General features: G+C 45.3%; 1 protein-coding gene across 1 annotated transcript in view; it reads left to right on the forward strand.

Annotated features, from left to right (window-relative positions):
* Positions 1-596: 596 nt before the first annotated feature.
* Positions 597-18,462, forward strand: part of Anxa5 (annexin A5) — a 29,907-nt gene continuing 12,041 nt past the window's right edge. The window contains exons 1-6 of the mRNA XM_052180625.1: positions 597-746; positions 860-890; positions 13,050-13,134; positions 14,418-14,512; positions 16,879-16,992; positions 18,313-18,403. Of these exons, the coding sequence (XP_052036585.1) occupies positions 888-890; positions 13,050-13,134; positions 14,418-14,512; positions 16,879-16,992; positions 18,313-18,403 (388 nt within the window). The 5' untranslated portion in view covers positions 597-746; positions 860-887. The remainder of the gene's footprint in view (positions 747-859; positions 891-13,049; positions 13,135-14,417; positions 14,513-16,878; positions 16,993-18,312; positions 18,404-18,462) is intronic.

Here is an 18,462-nt window from a genome sequence, read left to right on the forward strand (position 1 = left end):
CGCCCCCACCCCTGGTTGGCTTCTAGAACATCCGCTATCCTTCACTTTGCACCTGGGGTCTTTCAAGTTACAGGCTGAGTGTGGAAATGAAACTGTTTTCTCTCTGAGGCTTTGACACAGCCAGGCACTCTGTTTCAAAGGGCTGCACATCTGCTACACGGATATCCAGAAGCAAACACTAGCAATCTGGAAACACTTGGAAAGCAATCTGGAAAAGGTCCTCTCTGCCCCCATGCTTAGCGTGCGGTGCAAGATGCCGTGGGCTGACCCTGTGACAGTCCCCAACTTCCCAGGCACACCCAGACCCCTGGGCCTGCAGCGTCTCCAGCACCGCGGAGGGTGGGCGTGGAGCAGCCGCGCCCCACGCAGGCGCAGGAGCATAGAGGCTAGGACGTGGCAGGGCGTGTCCTGATAGGGGCGTAGCCGGGTCTGGGATTTAAATTAGGGAGGTGGCCATGGTAGGGGCGTAGCCTTGTCTGAGGACCTAGACCCGCAAGGGCAGTACTGTAGCCGGGGTGTGGCGGGTGCCTGGGACAAGGCGGGGCTTATAGTGAAGCGTCTCTGGGGGCGGGGCCCTGGTGGGTGTGTGATCTTGGCAGAGGCGTGGCGTGGGGTGGCGGGGCCAGGTCCTGCTAGGCTGGGTTGCCCAGGGCGTTTCCGTTGCACGGAGCTGCGAGGAGTACTGTCCTGTCCCTCGGTGTGTGCATCGGTTCTGCTTTCACCCGCAGCCTGCGCTCTACGGTCTGGTGAGTGGCCGTAGTACCGGGAGCGACTTCTCCACCAAGGGCACAGGGCCCCTTTGGGGTGCGGGAGACCAGAGCTCCAGTGACAGTCTCTCTCTTTTCCTCTCTCCCTGCAGCTCCAGTCCACTCCTGACCGACAGCATCATGGTAAGCCGCGTGTCCGCGACCAGGGCGATCGGGACCCCCTCCGAAGCTGCTGCCTTCGGAGTCTCTTGGTCTTTGCCTTTCCCGTCTGTGTCTTCTCTGTGACCTCTTGGGTGTCCCCCCTCCGTGTGCAGCTCTTCTGTTTCCTCCTTCGCCTCGGAGTGTCCGGAACCAGCCGGTGCCTCTCCGCGGTGCTTGTGAATCGGGCCGCCCCAAATCCAGAGTTGCCAAAATTAGATCCGAAGCAGGAACAGTTCTCTTGGTCATGTGAGGAGAACGCCCTTTTGGCTTCACTTTTTTTTTTTCCCGCAGTTTCCTGTGTTTGAATACTGGGTGTGCGTGGGCGATTTCCATGGTGCTTCAGGGGAGCCTTTTCCAGCGCAGGGGAGTCGGTTCCAGCAAAAGGAACAGACTGCTTTTTCTTTCTTTTCCTTTTTTCTGCTAAAGGCACTGAACCGAAAAGCTGAGTTTCCAAACTAATGAACTCGCAAAACGAGTTCTCAGTTGAATTTGCCTTGGGACTCTTTCAGAAGTTGATTACCTAATAGGTTTTTGTAGTTATTACAGTTTTAAAAGATCTAATATTTGTCAAGAGTGTAGCAAAGAAAAGTTAGTTTTTGTATTATTTTCCAAGACAAAGTTCATCTGTGCTGCCTTGGCCGTCCTAGAACGCGCTCTGCTGGCCTCGAACTCACAGACTGCCTCCGCCGAACGCTGGAACTTTAGCTGGACCTTCGACACCACCGCCCACCTTATGTAGTAATTTTTCAAAGTTGGTCATGTGAATAAGTTATCATACCTAAAATTATTCTGCCTTGAGGCAGGGCGGTTATACCTGGAATCTTTCACATGTCTTGCGAGGTAGAGGCAGGAGGATCAGGAGTTAAAGGTCATCTTTGGTCATCAAGGGTCTTGGCTTAACAGACGGACTCAACAAACAAAACAGTAAAGCTTTTCACCGCTAACGAAACTAATTTCACACATCTTGCCGATCTAACTGACCTGTTCAGAGTCCGGACAATCTTTTAAATAAGTGTTTCAGACTACTCAGTGCTCCAGAACACACACACACACACACACACACACACACACACACACACACACACAGACACACACACACTTCCTCTCTCCCTCCCTTCCTTTTCCATCTCCCTCCCTCTCCCCATGCCCCTCCCTGCTCACTCTCCCTCTCTCCCTCTTCCTCCCTCTCCCTGTTCCCCTCTCCCTCTCACTCTCCCTCCTTCTCCCCCACTCTCCCGCCTTCCCTCTCTCACCAGTTCACTAGTCAGGTTCTTTTAGTACCGTTGGATAAGGTTTCATGGCTCTGCCCAAGAGTCAGTGGAGGGATTAAGATGATTTGGTAACACTATTAAGTTTGTACAGTGTCGCCATTCTTCTGGGTTTGCCCCTGAGCAGCTCCCTCATATTCCCTCAAGGGGACCTTGGATGTTTAGGTTCTTCCGAATAAGGTGCTGTTGTTGTTGTTGTTGTTGTGGGATTAGCTTTACTCCTCTGAGGAGTTTATCTTCATATGTTGGTGTGGTGATAGATATGGCGATTAGCAAACTTCACAGAACAAGCTCCTCCAGCCTTGCTCATTTGGCTTACTCTTAAATATCTTGTCAGTTTCCCAAGGATGTCCCCAGCGCTTTGGTTTTGCAAGGTCCCGGTGTGCAGCCCAGGCTGGTGTGGCAGGGTGGGCTTCTTCTTTCTCTGGGATCCCCTTGCCTCAGCCTCCGGGGGCGGAGATGACAAACACGTGCCAATGCCAAGGCAGCCAACTTGCAGTTTCTCAGTCCCTTATTAACCATTGTATCCACTCTTTATCCCAGATAGTACTGGAAACACTGTAGCGTGCTGCACTTTTCCGAAGCTTTGTCAGTAATCTTTGGAAAACACAAAAGTAAACCATTTCCTTCAGATTAGGATAGTGTTTTGTATCTTGCATTTGGTGATACGGTATGTCTATCCACATTTTATAAGTGCTATCCCTCCCTCTTCCTAGTGGTTTTGGGGACCCAGTCTCAAAGAGCTCAGCCTGGCCTTGAGCTCAATATGTAGTTGAGGATGGCTTTGAACTTTGACCCTCCTGCCTTGACATCCCAAGTGCTGAAATTACAGGTGTGCACCGCCACGCCTGGCTGTAACTGCATTTTGCTGTCTATCGCTTCCTCTGTATTCTGGTGTCATCTAGGAAAACTGAAGCTTTATGTTAGGTTTCACAGAGTTTCTTTTGTTGGAAGGACTTTTGTTGACCCAAGGGGATAGGCATCAGAGGCTTGCATTCCATGACATCTGGAGGTTAATGGTCTCAGATTTCTATCTCAGAGGTGTGTGCGTCAGCAATTAAAAATGCATTGTTTAAATATTAATGTCTCTTGCTCATTGAAATAGTTTCCCAGCTGGGTGGTGGTGGCACACACCTGTAATCCCAGCACTCTGGGAGGCAGAGGCAGGTGGATTTCTGAGTTCGAGGCCAGCCTGGTCTACAGAGTAAGTTCCAGGACAGCCAGGGCTATACAGAGAAACCCTGTCTCGAAAAAAAAAAAATCAAAAAAAAAAAAAAAAAAAAAGGAAAGAAAGAAAGAAAGAAAAAGAAAGAAAAAGAAAAAAAGAAAAAAGAAATTGTTTCCCACTACAGCAATTCTTCATATTTCTTCATATTTATCAACTTTGATTATGTATCTATATTAACAATTTACTTTTACTTGTATACCACATAGAAACCATGTCTTGAAAAAACAAAAGACCTAGGTCAGTCCCCCACACACGCTCTATGCTCTCTGAGTGGTTCAGTCTCTGCAGCCACATGGGATTCTGTAGGTTTTCTTGTAGTGTCCCTGACTCCCTCTTGTACCTACAATCTTTCCTCTCCTTCTTCCGCAGGATTCCCCAACTTCCCTAATGTTTGCCTGTGGATCTCTGTATCGGTTTCTGTCAGTTGCGGGGTGAAGCCTCTTAGAGCACAGTTATGCAAGGCCTCTGTCTGCAAGTATAGCAGAGTATCATTAATAGTGTCAGGGGTGGGTTCTTTCTCTCATGGCATGGGTTTCAAGTTGGGACAGCCATTGGTTGGCCATTCCCTTAAGTTTTCTGCTCTGTCTTTACCCCTGCACACCTTGTAGGCAGGGAAAACTGTAAGTTGCAGGTTTTGTGGCTGGATGGGTGTCCCAATCCCTCCACTGGAAGTTTTGCCTGATTATTGGAGATGGCTGGTTCAGGCTCCATATTTCTCATTGCTAGGAGTCTTAGCTAGGGCCACCCTCTTAGATTCCTGGGAGTTTCCGTTGCCCTAAGTTTCTAGCTTGTCTCAGAGATGCCCCAACCTTATCCCCAAGCCATCTGTACATACATAAGAACTGTGTAGTTTGGTCTTCATGTGGGACTCCTAACAATAGGAGCAGGGGCTGTCTCTGCTCTTAGAGCCTGCCTTTGGGTCCCTTTCCTAACTGGGCTGCCTAGTCTAGGCTTAATAGGAGAAGATGCACCTAGTCTTACTGCAGCTTGATATGCTGAGGCTGGTTGGTAACCATGGGAGGCCTGCCCTTTTCATGAAGAGAAAGGGAGGAGGAGCAGGTGGACAGGGGGAGGAAGAGGGAAGAGAAACTGTGCCTGGGATGTTAAATAAATAAATAAATAAATAACAAGAAAAGAAAAATACCCAACAAAAGAAAAAAAAGTAGATACCTTGGATCCATATATATATATATATATATATATATATATATATATATATATACACACACATACACATATACATATATACATATACATACACATATACATACATTTATACATATATACATACATATATATATATATATTTATATTTCTTTTTCAGTTTCATATTATCTCCCTCCCACCCCTGCCTCCTGGCTGCAGGTCCTTTCCCCACATTCATGTCTTTTTTTTTTTTTTTTTTTTGTCTTGTTTTGTGACTCAGTGAGTTAAACTAGGACTGTCTGTCAGGATCATCTAGGCTCCTCCACAAGGCTTTGGGTCACTTCTCCAGCTCTGCCCTCTGCAGCACCACAGCTGGTCTTCTAGGCTCCGACTGGCTCCACTCCACTGCTGCTACTACTCTTGGTGGTCTTCCCATTGTACTGGCATCTCCAGAAATGTTGGAGTCTTCTGCTGTTGCTGGGCTATACTTTACCAGTGGCCTTTCCTGAGCTCCCTCAGGACTCCAGCCCTGGCACAAGCCTCAGCTTCTCTCCATGACCCCTTCATGCCTTAAAACCAGTACCTCTTGGGTGACTTACATTACCAAGTTCCACAGTCAGCGTGAGATACAACCTTGGCCACCTCTGGAGCACAGCTTCTGTGTAGTGACCCTGAATAAAACACTTCCTAGAAGACTTGCCCTCAGTGATGCTGGTCTCTTCTTAATCACAGCTGAGTAGTGAGTCTTCAGCCCCAGTTGATCAGAACCACAGATTCTTACCTCAAATGGCCTGGTAGAGTCTTTGCTTCCCTCTGAAACTTCACAACCCAGGCCTTCATTGTCTGCCTACAGCCAGTATTCTTATCTCCCAAGTTCCTCCAGAAGAACTCACCAAGCTTTGCACACTCAATGTTTTCTTTCTAGCCCGAAGTTTCTCTCCCCCAAAACAACATGGTCAGGTCTGCCCCAGCAGTACCCCACCATCCTGGTACCAACTTGTCCTAGTTAGTGTCACTGTCGCTGTGATGAAACACTGTGACATAAGCAACTTGGGAGGAAAGGGATTATTTCACTCACAGCTCATACAACAGCACTGTTGCTTTTTCGTTTCACTGTCTAACTACAGCCAAATTAATAGCTATTTAATTTCCAATTTACATCAAATACTTAAAAGTTCATGGGCTGCTTTCTTTGGTTTGGAAAAAAAGTTGCCTGTATCTCATAGACAGATGAAACAGTTCATAAATTTTAATTTGGTTTAAAGATTTCATTTTCAGGTAATCAAACTTTAAGAATTTAATTTTGAGCAATCTGAATTTAATGTTTTTAATTTTGCTGATCTTTTTTTCTTTTTTCTTTTTGGAGGGGGATGCTTTTTGAGATTGTTTCTCTGTGTAGCCTTGGCTGTCCTGGAACTTACTCTGTAGACCAGGCTGGCCTCAAACTCAGCAGTGATCCACCTGCTTCTGCCTCCCAAGTTCTGGGATGAAAGCTGTGCACCACCACCACCCAGCTGGTTTTGCTGTTCTTAAAGAGTTAATATATTCGCTGCAGTAGGAATGTCATAAAGGCAAAATTGGGCTGTATAAATGTTCAGTAGAAACTCCAAGAGTATCAGTTACCTCCGTGATATGTATTTAAACTGTTTAAGAGTTGGTTGGAAAATTTGGGGGTTGGTTTAGAATTGTGGCTCATACCAATAATTTAGCAAGGCCCTTTGCAGAGCTGGCAGGGTCAGAGTAAACAAGAACATTTTCTCTGTGTTCATTACAGAGGGGTCTGTGTGTGGGCATTGACCTCCATCTCACGTTGGTTATCTCTGTTGCTTACTGTGGGATCCTGGGTCAAGGTCGCCTGTTACCCATAGCTCTGGCTCAGTGTGGTACAGATCCGGATCCCTGACTCTGGCTTCATTTGGATTCTGAGAAAGCAACTTGGCTGCTTTGCAAGCCACTGAACCCTTCACTGACATCAGCGAGGCCTGGTTTCCTTATCACTTACCCGAGCTCCTTGGAAGACCTCTTCTGGTGCTTAAGTGACCTAGAGATGTCTAGGATATGACTTCTTATAATGACATCAGAGTCCAAAACAGAAAATATATTTCTAATCATAGATCCGTTTCTGAAACCCACTTTAGTTGCATAACTCTCTACTTTTCTAAAACTGCACAAGTGTATTAGTTGAGTTAGAATTAGTGTTCCTAAGGTCTTTGCTTTAAGTATGTTTTGGATCCATCCTTTCTTTCTGTTAGTAGCTCACACAGTGTGCAAACGTGTAAGCCATTGGTTGGGAGGGATGCATCCTGCAGTTGGCTTCATTTCTTGGGATGCTTGTTTCCGTTGTCTTTTCTTTCCATTTGTGTGTGCGGGCTGACCGTTTGAATATTCGCTTTCTCGCTCCGTCCTGGGTCTCGTGAGACCCGATAGCATCATAGGAGCTGTGACTAAGAGCTGTTGCTAGAATGGATGCTTTGCCACACCCTTCAAATGCATTCTCTAGTACTTGAGATAGGTTTTGGAAATAGGTCTTGCTCTTATTTGAGGTGGCTTTGCTGGCACTGTTTGGGTAGGATAAAGGAGGGGGCGCCTTGGAAGTAGCCACAGTGGGAACAAATGCAAATGCTTAAGGCATGACTGAGAATCAGGCAGGATGGAACTTTAGCAGCAATGCCAGAGAGACCATAGTAAGGGAGGTGAAAGGCGCCCTGTCTGGGAAAGGAATACCATAGAGACAGGCGCAGCCAGACTCAAGTGATAGGAATTGTCTTCTAGGTGGTGGAGAGCCCTTCTTGGGCCATTAAAGGTGAGTATGCCCGGACCAGATTTGTGCTTAAGACAGAGTATTCTGGCACTAGCATGGTGGCTGCATTCCTGGGGGTTGTAGAAGAGGTCTAGGCTTGTTGGAGTTGGAAGGGAAACTGGGTCACTTGGGAACTTGTTCCAATAATCCTTGGGAGTGCCCCACCACTACCACAGGATTAAACTAGGCAGTGGCAAGAACTTTATTTTTATCATTTTATTTTCTCTAGAGATCTCATTTAGGCACAGGCTTTCCTTGAGCTCGAAACAATCCTCATGTATCAACCTCCAGAGTCCTAAGACTACAGACATTACTCACCATGCAGAACACTTCTGGACCTAGAGAGGGGGGACCTGTGGGAGAAGGGGACCACTTTGATATGTGACTGAGGAGATACCTGATGATGAGCTAGGTGCAGGTGAGGATGCAGGCATGCTGAGTTTAGGTTTGGACAAAGAAGACAGAACTGGATTTATTGAATTTGAGTTTCTATCAAATATTCAGGTTATTAGCACCCACATTAGGCAGGCAGTTCACAGCTGTCTATAACTCTGGTTCCAGGGGATCAAATGTCTTAATTATGGCATCTGTGGGTTCCCATACTCTGGTGCACATAAGCTTACCACATAGGTTCATATGCATACACATAAATTAAAAATGAACTCTTTACTGGGGCCTGAAGAGATGGTTAAGGGAACCTGCTTTTGCTGAGGATCCAGGTTTACTTCCCAGCATCCACATCTGCTTATAACCATCTCTAGGTAGTCCTAGGTCTAAGGGATCTGATGGCCTGTTCTGGCATCTGTGGGCACTAGGCACTTGTGTGGTGTACATGCATACACACAGCCACACACTCACATACAGAGTTTTTGAAGTGTTTAGGTTGCACTTCCCACTGAACAGCAAAGTACTCACACTCCCTAAGTCACCCATGTTTCCGCTGATTTTTATTTTATTTATCTCTGTCTATAACTAAACAGCTCTTGAAACATTTCTACCTTAGCATAGTGTAGGTCATAGTCATTAGATCTGTGCTTCTGAAATATACAAGGAAATAAAGCTTCGAATCTGTTGACTCTTGTATAAACCTGGTTGTATCCTGATCATCTTGCAAATGGATGGGTTGGTTGTTGGCTGCTTTCCAAGTGGTGTGTCCACGGAATGCCCCTCAGGACAGTTAGGTGAAGCAGCAGGCTCTCCCCTACCTCGAGAACTCACAGGGGCTGCAGCTCCTGCACACATCAGCAGCAGAGCCTCCGCCCTTACTAAGAGCACACTGTGTTTCTTTCATTTACTGATGTTTGCCAGTGGAAGACATTTTGTACTAGCAGGGCCATCAGAACATACAACAGCAAAGAAATACACACCAAAGATTAAAAAAAAAAAAGACTGGTACTTGGGACAGAACAGGCCTCCTATACGGTGGGCAAATACTCTGCTGCTGAGCTGTATTAGCAGCCTTTTTGTTTGTTGTTTTTGAGACATGGCCTCACTATCCTTGGAGTCATTCTGTTGTCTTGAACTTTTGTTCCTCCTGTCTCAGACTCCTGAGTAGCTGGGATTATAAGCATGTCCCAAAAGCCCAACTGACAAAATTTTAAGTCATTGTCTTAGGGTTTCTATTGCTGTGATGAAACACTGTGACCAAGAAGCAAGTTGGGGAGAAAAGGTTTATTTAGCTTACACTTTCATGTTAATGTTCATTACTGAAGGGAGTTAGGACAGGAACACAAACAGGCCAGCATCCGGGAGGCAGGAACCGATGCAGAACCCATTGAAGGATGCTGCTTACTGGCTTGCTTCTGAGATCTTGATTTGCCTGCTTTCTTATAGAACTCTGGACACCAGCCCAGGGATGGCTCCACCCACCATGAGTTGGGCCCTCCCCCACTGATCACTAATTGAGAAAATGCCTTGCAGCTGGATCTCATGGAGGCATTTCCTTAACGGAGGCTCCTTCCTCTCTGATTACTCTAGCTTGGGCAGGGTTAGGGAAGGGTTGGGGTCAGGGCTGAGATCATGTGTTTGACCTAGATGTGTCATACCCCTGGGTCCTGTTAAAGAGTCTGACCTTTTCCCTGTGTTTATTTTATTTTCTAGGTTCAATTCTGTCAGGCCTACTTTGCTACTTGTTCTTGACCATCTAATTTATTTTCCTCCCTCCCTCTCTCCTTCCCTCCCTCCCTCCCTCCCTCTCACCCTCTCTCTTTTTCTTTGTGCTGTTGTTTTATTTTCAAGATAGTGTTTTCTGCATAGTCCTGGCTGTCCTAGAACTAACTCACTCTGTAGACCTGGCTGGCCCCAGACTCACAGAGATCATCTTGTCTTCACCTCATCTTAATTCAGTGATGAGGACGTCTTATTCCTCCTCAGTAGGTTGCCTTATCACAGGAAATATTAGTGGGCCTTTAGTTTGTTCATCCTATCAGACCTTCCTGTTTTACTGGGAAGGGGTGCAGAACTCTCCCCATCTTTCTAGGCAACAAAATGATCAAGCTAAAGCCTGGATGAGAGTTAAAAAGTGAATGTTATGTTGCGAACCGATGTTGTGTATGCAAGTGTCATACATTTTTCTTGTGGGGAATTGTTGGTGGGAGATGAAGTTACAGGAGGGTAAGCTGAGGCTGCCTGAGGGACCAGAACATGCTGTGGATGAAGCTTATTTTGGTAGACTGTGGGGATTTCTGGAAAAGAGGGCCTCCCGATGAGTCACACAGAATCGGATTGCATTTTGTGTGGGTAGCAAGGGGCAGGCAGAGCCCTAACTAGGGTTCCGTCCACATTACTCACATATGACTCATGTTTGATCTGCTAGTACTGCCACGTGGCCTCACTAGCCCTGTACGGAGTATTGCAAAACTGTGTCTCGATTTTTAGAAAGTTCTTAAGTATGTGACTGGAAGTTATTTCTTCTAGCTTCTGGCTGAAATTTTTATGGATGTTGTATTAGTCAGGGTTCTCTAGAGTCACAGAACTTATGGGTAGTCTCTATATAGTAAGGGAATTTGTCTATAGTTCAACTCCCAACAATGGTCAGCAGCAGCTGTGAATGGAAGTCCAAGGATCTAGCAGTTCTCAGTCCGACAAGGCAAGCAGGCAAAGAAGAGAGAGAGAATCTTCCTTCTTCCAATGTCCTTATGTAGGTCTCCAGCAGAAGGTGTGGCCCAGATTAAAGGTGTGTGCCACCACTCCTGGATCTGGGACTTGCTTTGTCCCAGATGACCTTGAACTCAGAGATCTCCCTGTCTTAATCTTCTGGGGTTCATAGCCACTATGCCTCAAGCCAAGATCCAGGTCAGAAAATTGTATCTCCCAGCTTCCAGATTAGGTTCACCGGTGAGCCTTCCAATCTGGATTGTAGTTCATTCCAGATATAGTCAAGGTGACAACCAGGAATAGCCACGACAGATGTTTTCCTTCCTTACGCTTGCCACGCAGTTTCTTTCAGTCCCTAGGATCAAATGTATGTTTTGAAACAAATGACTTCTATCTTTTGTTCAATCTTTCCCATGTTTAGCTCTGTCTGCAGTTTCTTCATAACTTATAGATCAGATCAATATTTCCTCTTAAAGTGCATTTATGAACTGTTGTTTGTGAGATATGATTTCTCCGTGATGACAAACCATCTCACATACCTTGTCTACACAGGGGTACATCTGCCACACCCTCCTGTTCCCAGCTCTGGGAAGCCTTTGTTCTGTCCCCTCCTCCCCTCTCCTCTGTGTGCTGGATAGTTTAATGTCAACTTGATACAAGCCAAAATCATCTGAGAGGACAGAACCCCAGTCGAGAAAATGCTTCCATCTATAGGCTGTCGGCAAGCCTGTTGGGTGTTTTCACAATTAGCGATTTATGGGGAAGGGTCCAGCCATTGTAGGTGGTCTCATCTCTGGGCTGGTGGTCCTGGGCTCTGTAAGAAAGCAAACTGAGCAAGCCATGGGAACCAGGGGCCAGTAAGCAGCATCCCTCCATGGCTGCTGCATCAGCTCCTGCCTCCAGGTTCCTGCCAGCTTGAGTTCCTGCCCCTCCTGCTTTTGATGATAAACTGTTACATGGAAATAAACCCTTTCCTTCTCAAGTTGCTTTGGCCATGGTATTTCATCATGGCAGTAGTAACCCTAACTAGGACATTCTGGGAGCCTCGTTCTCCCTGTCTTCTTGCCTTGTGAGGCAGGCAGTTACAAGGGTCTGTGGCTCCTTAATCATGAGGTGTTGAACAAGTCTTAAGTCCTACTTAGTTGCTTGTGAAGGATTTGCTAAACTATTAAGGTGGTACCATTTGTCAAGTCTCACTGAGACACCCACAGGGCACCCACACAGCACCTGGGCGTACTGTTGTTACATGTAGCTAGTTGTTGTCATTCTGATCCCAACCACCCCTCTTTCCCTCCTTTCACCCACTTTTCCCCACATTTTTAATGTGACTTGATGGACTGGCTCCCTCTAACAGCATTGCTGTCACCTGTATGACGCTGGCACGTACAGCCTGCCCCTTTCCCCAACTGTGGGCTGTCTAGGTCTAAATTCCAAACCATCCCAAGTCCATTGGCTCCGACTCCGGTTCCTGCTGGTTCCCACTCCGCATTCCTGCCAGTTGCATCTGTTCAGCTCCTCCTTCCCTCCCTTTGTGTCATCTCTGGCAGTCCTCTTGGCCAATGGGCCACTGTCCCACCGCTGTCAGTCAGCGCTGAGCAGAGGCAAGGCCGTTCCTGGGCTGGTTGCCTGCTGCGTTCTTCATTGGCTGCAGGATCAGAACTTTACTCTTTGGCATTTGTAGACTGTTCCTGTGTTGATTTGTCTATCCAACCTAATGCTCTTTCCGTTCCACTGCAGCACTTTGCCTGGAGTACTAGGTCACTAGGTCACTTTCGTCTTGTGTGCTTATGCATGCTGGCAGGTGACATGCTGCCACTCCTGCACTTGTCTATTTTTATGATCTTAGCAACTTTACAGGCAACTTTTAAGTCTTGGGGTATCCCCCATTCCCCACCTCAGTTTCTTCCCATGTCTGCACTTTCCCTCTCATGGTCTCTCAAGTGTGTGTGTGTGTGTGTGTGTGTTCATATGTGTGGTCCTGATCAGTGTGTGTACCTGTCTGCTCTGCTGGATTCGGTTACTCATGCGCCTGTCACTTTCCTGCTGTAGGAATCACGGGAGCTTAGTAGGACTTCATATGCTACTATGAAGCAGGGAGGCTTATAAAGAGTCTTTCAAGGTGCCTGTCTTGCGCACACATTACCAAGTATTTTCAGAAACTGCTGAGTGACCGCAAGAGTGCTAGATCTACAGGACCTGGACTCGGTGCGATGGCCACGGGAGCCAAGAGCTGTGCTTTCAACTGAGTGCTCTGGGCGGGACTTCTCAAGCCCCATGGGATTGAATGGGGGAGATTCTTAGCTGACCATGAACCCCCAGGCATGTGCTCTGTGAAGCAGGAGGCTTTGGCTGGGCAGAATCACAGTGAGGGTGAGGAGGGAGATGAAGTTACTGTCAGTGGGTCTTGGTGTCTTCTCTCCTTGGCTGGCCTTGTCACTTCTCCTGAAGCGGCTGCTTCCCCTTTCAGTGGGTCACAGGTCTTAACAGATGGCAAGGTTACTTAGAGACCAAGCACAGCTTTGAGCAAGGCCCGAATGGATTCTCTAACCACCAGCTTTTTGATGTTGGTCACAGTATGAATAACACTGTCCTTCCTTCCTCAGGCTCTCAGAGGCACCGTGACTGACTTCCCTGGATTCGATGGCAGGGCTGATGCAGAAGTTCTTCGGAAGGCCATGAAAGGCTTGGGTAACTTAAAGCTTTTAATTCTAAAAAGCCAAATAAAGGGGTGGGGGCTAGGGGACAGGGACAAATACATTCAGATAACGAAGTCGTATCTTAGGCCATTCTGAAGATTTATTCTCTAGAATTAGATTTGCAAGTATCATTAGCTCTGTGCTGTGGGGTCACCCGTCCAGCCTGCACACGGTGTGAGGTAAACTGCTAGCTCCGTGGCTCTGCCCATCCAATGTCCACTTCTGCTTAGGAAGCTCTACAGACCCCACCCTCCCCCACTGGTATCTTTCTAAGGGCTCTCCTGTGTAACTAACTGTCTTATCAACTCTCCTACACCTGAGCCTTGAAGGGGGTTGGTTGCCTATGGCACCCCAGGTCCCCCTTTAACAGACTAATCTCATATTACTGTTGGATATCCCCGATCCAGCCAGGCCTGGGTGTCTGCTCTGCCTGCCATCCCTGTATTTTTCCGTTCTTATTCTAAGCCCATCCTCTCTCTATGGCTGCCTTTCAGGATGCTGTCAGGTATCTGTCTCCTTCCCCCAAACTCCTTTCTCTGCTTGTTAGCCAGGAGACTGTCCTTTGACCGTGTAACACTTGGACTTTCCCTAGGGCGCTGCTAGTCTGTTCTAATGTTTTCCATGCTAAATCATCTATAACTTGAAGCCAGGGACTATGGTTTTTCTTTTCTTAGTCTGCTGTAATACCCGAATGTTATGCTTTGTGAATAGCCATTTTGGGGGTAACTGTGTAACTATACATGAAAGGTAGGCGTGCCAAGACTTTACAGCTCCAGAAGTGTTTGTCCACTTATTTTAAGTCCAATTGAGAATAGAAGGTTTATATATATATATATACACATATATATGTATATATATGTTTGTATATATGTATATATATGTATATATACACATACAGATATGTATATATACATATACATACACACATATACATATACACATATACATACACACATATATACATGTGCATATATTACATATAATATATAATACTTTGTAATATATTGTATAAAGTATTACATATATATGTTTTACATATATAGGTTATATGTTTATATATAGTTATATATGTTTTTCATGTATATATATTTTCATATATATATGAAATATAATAGTTTGTATATTCTTAACTTTACATTTCATTTTGTATAAGCTGTGCTGTATGTTTTCATAGAAGGTATTAAGAGCATAGAGTAACTTCTGGGATAGTTAGAAAGGTTGTTTTGAAAATGGGTGCGTGGGAGGCAAGCTTTCATTGCTCACCGTCAATTTCAGGCACCGATGAGGACAGCATCCTGACCCTGTTGACGTCCCGAAGCAATGCTCAGCGCCAGCAAATTGCTCAGGAGTTTAAGACTCTGTTTGGCCGGGTAAGACCGCAGCTCATCCGGGGTGGAGTGAGCCTAGCTATGAGTTTTAAAAGAGTTTGAGAAATGAAACAGTCCCCCAGTGTGTGTAGGAATGTTTTTAGGAACCTTCCTCTCTACCTCTGGGATACCGTATGCCTCAGGTGTCCTCAAGAATAGCACAGTGCTCTCACGCAACCTGCCCACCTCCGCCCACTTTAAACCATCCCTGGATGATTAAACAGTCAGTGAAGGCTAATAGAGAACATGCACTGTACCAAAAAAGTCAAACCACATCATTTAGAAGATAATAAAATTGTAGCCTCACACAATTGTTTTTCCTTGCATGATGCTTTCGGGGGTGGGGGGTGTCAAGGTGTCAGTGGTCCTGTGTTGATAACTGCCCCTTGTCTTTCCTGTCTGCCTCCATTAGCTAATTTTTAGGTATATACCTGTATTGCAATTATTTAAATTATTTGATTTCTTGATCAATAATTCATAGTACAAATTGAATTTTTTTTAATTTTTAACTTTATTTATTTATTTATTTATTTATTTATTTAATGTATATGAGAACACTGTTGCTGTCTTCAGACACACCAGAAGAGGGCATCAGATCCCATTACAGATGGTTGTGAGCCACCATGTGGTTGCTGGAAATTGAACTCAGGACCTTCGGAAGAGCAGTCAGTGCTCTTACCTGCTGAGCCATCTCTCCAACACCCCAGATTGAAATCTTACCAAGAGCATATGTAACATACCATGATGTCGTCTTGTTCTTCTGACCGTTTACATTTGTTATTTCACTGGGAAACAAATGCAGTATGAAACCAGAAAGTGTCCTCTAGTGTTACTGGAGACAGACCCCAGGACCAGGAGCTCTCCACGGAGTGCAGTGCAGCCCATTGGGAAACGATGTCTAATCCCAATCCTGAGGCCTGGCATGCTGGGGAAATGCTGTTCCTTTTCATAAATAATCGCACACATTACCACATTAAAGGTGCCTCCTAACCAGTCAGAAGCATAACAATAATACATATATTCCAATATATATTGGAATGCTAATATTACATATTAGAATTGGATAGTAAAAGAGAAGAGATTGTTTAGATAGTATAGGATAAATCTTGCTCTTAAAAACATATTTGTGAGTTTTGAGAAAATATCTCTTTTGTCTCTTTTTCATCCTGTGGGTGGCTTTGATCTAAAGCCCTGTAAACTGTGACACTGCTCTGCCACTGAGATACAGAGAAGCCTTTTGGGGGAGCTTTTATAAGGATACTTCTGCAAGGAGGCTGGAGAAATTGCATACGCGGAATATATGCTTTATATGGTCCAAATAGTCAGCCACAGGCCAGGCGGTGGTGGCACATGCCTTTAATCCCAGCACTCTGGGAGGCAGAGGCAGGTGGATTTCTGAGTTCGAGGCCAGCCTGGTCTACAAAGTGAGTTCCAGGACAGCTAGGGCTACACAGAGAAACCCTGTCTCGAGAAAAAAAAAAAGTGGTCAGCCTCAGCCAAGCTTTTTGGGCAGATGGGTGGGTGTGTGGGTGGGCGGGGCTTGGGAATCCATATAAAGCCAAACATAGTGTTTCAAGCTTGTAATTTTAGATATTTCAGAGGCTGAGATGAGACCAGATGTTCAAATCCTACCTGGAGCCAGGTGTGGTGGCCCGGTGCTTTTATTTCCCCAATATTCAGGAGGCAGAGGCATGTGGGTCTCTGTGAGTTTGAGGACAGCTTGATTTACATAATGAATTCTAGGATAGCCAGAGGCAGGCAAATTTCTGAATTCGAGGCTAGCCTGGTCTACAGAGTGAGTTCCAGGACAGCTAGGGCTACACAGAGAAACCATGTCTTGGAAAAAAAAAAGAGGAAGAAGAAGGAGGAGAGAGGTATCGAGGGAGGGAAGAAAGAAGGAAGAGAAAGATGAGGAAATAATAAATCCTCCTTGGAGTGCAGAGTAAGTTTAAGATTAGCCTGGACCACTGCCTGAACATTTATAAAGGGCTGAGAATGTAGGTGTTTTCCTGGCACGTGGAGACCCTGGTTTTTATCCTGTTACATGTTACCAGGCGGGCCTCCTCCTGCAGCTTTTCGTATACTAGAATTACAGGCCTATGTTACCACACCCAATAGCCTGCCTTGTAAACGTGTCCCATTTTATTTTGACCTGAAAAGCTAGTGAAAACATCTTTAAACATCTTGGCAGGTAAATATTGGTGTTTGAGGTTTAGGGCAGATGTTGAAGGTCCATTCCTTAGGGCTTTGTTTAGCACAAGTGTCTTTTCTAATACTTGGAGAAGCAGCATACAGAATTGACTAGGGCAAAAGGTTTTCATCTCTGTGTGGGGAGACTGTGGTCACCACGTTTCTGTTTTCTGAGGTAGGACCTTCTGGATGACCTGAAGTCTGAACTGACGGGGAAGTTTGAGAAGTTAATCGTGGCTATGATGAAGCCCTCGCGGCTCTACGATGCCTACGAACTCAAGCATGCTCTTAAGGTAAGGGTGCAGACAGGGGACATTTCTGTCCGGCATAGTACAGCTTTGTTTTGATAATTATCCTGTGCTTTATTTGACTCATTTCAGTAAGGCTGCTCAGACAAAACCGTGGGAGTCAATAAAGGGGAACCAGGCCTAACAAGTGCACGGCTTAATCTTCCTGAATAGCCAAAAATATGCTCTGTAAAGTTTTAGTGCTGGATTTTTATACCTTCATTTTATATCTCTAGGCCTTGAAAATGTTACAGATGAAATATTTTGACTTTTGAGATAGAAAAGGTAGAAGCTGACCGTGTTGAAACATTTGCTCGGACAGTGGCAGGGCATGGCTTTTCCCTAGTAGGTTGGTTCTGAATGGGCAGTCGAGATAAGCAGCTCAGAGATTGTACCCACACAGCAGAAAAATGGGAACCCAGCAGAAAAATGGGAACCGCCCAGTCAGGAGGCTGAGTCTCTGTGCTGTTCGGCAGTTGCAGTTTGTAGTAAGTGAGATTCTAGGACCCTAAGAAAAGGACTTTTAAACAGAATATGTCTCAGGCATTATTAGCAGCAAAGAGCTTCCTATAGGGATGGACTTAGGTATTTTAGTGCTTGAGTTTCTGCAAAGAAGCAGAAATAGAACCTTTGCTATATCTTAGACAGACAACACTAAGTTTTAGCCATGTGTCTATTTATATGTTGTGATGTAGCAGTGTAGTCATGATGTTTACAAGTACAGAAAGGAAACCAGCTAAAATTATTTTTCAGAAGCACAGAAAGTGCGTCCAGCAAGTGGTCTCTGTTTGTTCGCTTTGTTTCTGTTCTGGAACCTGTGATGATATCATTAAGCAGAAAGGTTTATTGGCTCATGCCCACACTGATTGGCCCCGGGACTTTGGGCCTGTAGCCAGGCAGGAAGCCAGGCACAGAGAAGAGACAACTGTGGTTCACCACCCTCTTTAAAGACATTCCCCAATGACCTAAAAACCTCTCTTTAGTCCACATCTTAAGGTTTTGGTTAGTGCCCCCTAGTGCCACTCTGGACACCAAACTGTTAATGTTTGGCTTTTAGGGGACAGAATTAAAGACCTCAACTATAATGGTATGTTTGGATATAGAAAAGTCTATTTCTCATTTGACAAAATAAAAAGTAAGATAGAATTAGATTGCTGAATTTTTAAACTCTTTGTAATATACCATGTATATGGAGAGATCCATTGTTACTTTGTGATTATATAATTTGGATAACACCCAGGGAAATCGTTTTCTTTTCTTTTTTTTTTTTCTTCTTTTTTTATCTTATTGACATGTTTTCTCTGTTAAAAACAAATCTTCCAACAGGGAGCTGGGACAGATGAGAAAGTATTGACTGAAATTATTGCTTCAAGGACACCTGAAGAACTCAGTGCCATCAAACAAGTTTATGAAGAAGGTAAACAGTTGGAGTTTATCATCTGTCCTTTTCTGTCATGTGGATGTGGTCATGAGTAT

Source organism: Apodemus sylvaticus, chromosome 4 (genome assembly GCF_947179515.1).
Source record: "Apodemus sylvaticus chromosome 4, mApoSyl1.1, whole genome shotgun sequence".
Taxonomy (NCBI): domain Eukaryota; kingdom Metazoa; phylum Chordata; class Mammalia; order Rodentia; family Muridae; genus Apodemus; species Apodemus sylvaticus.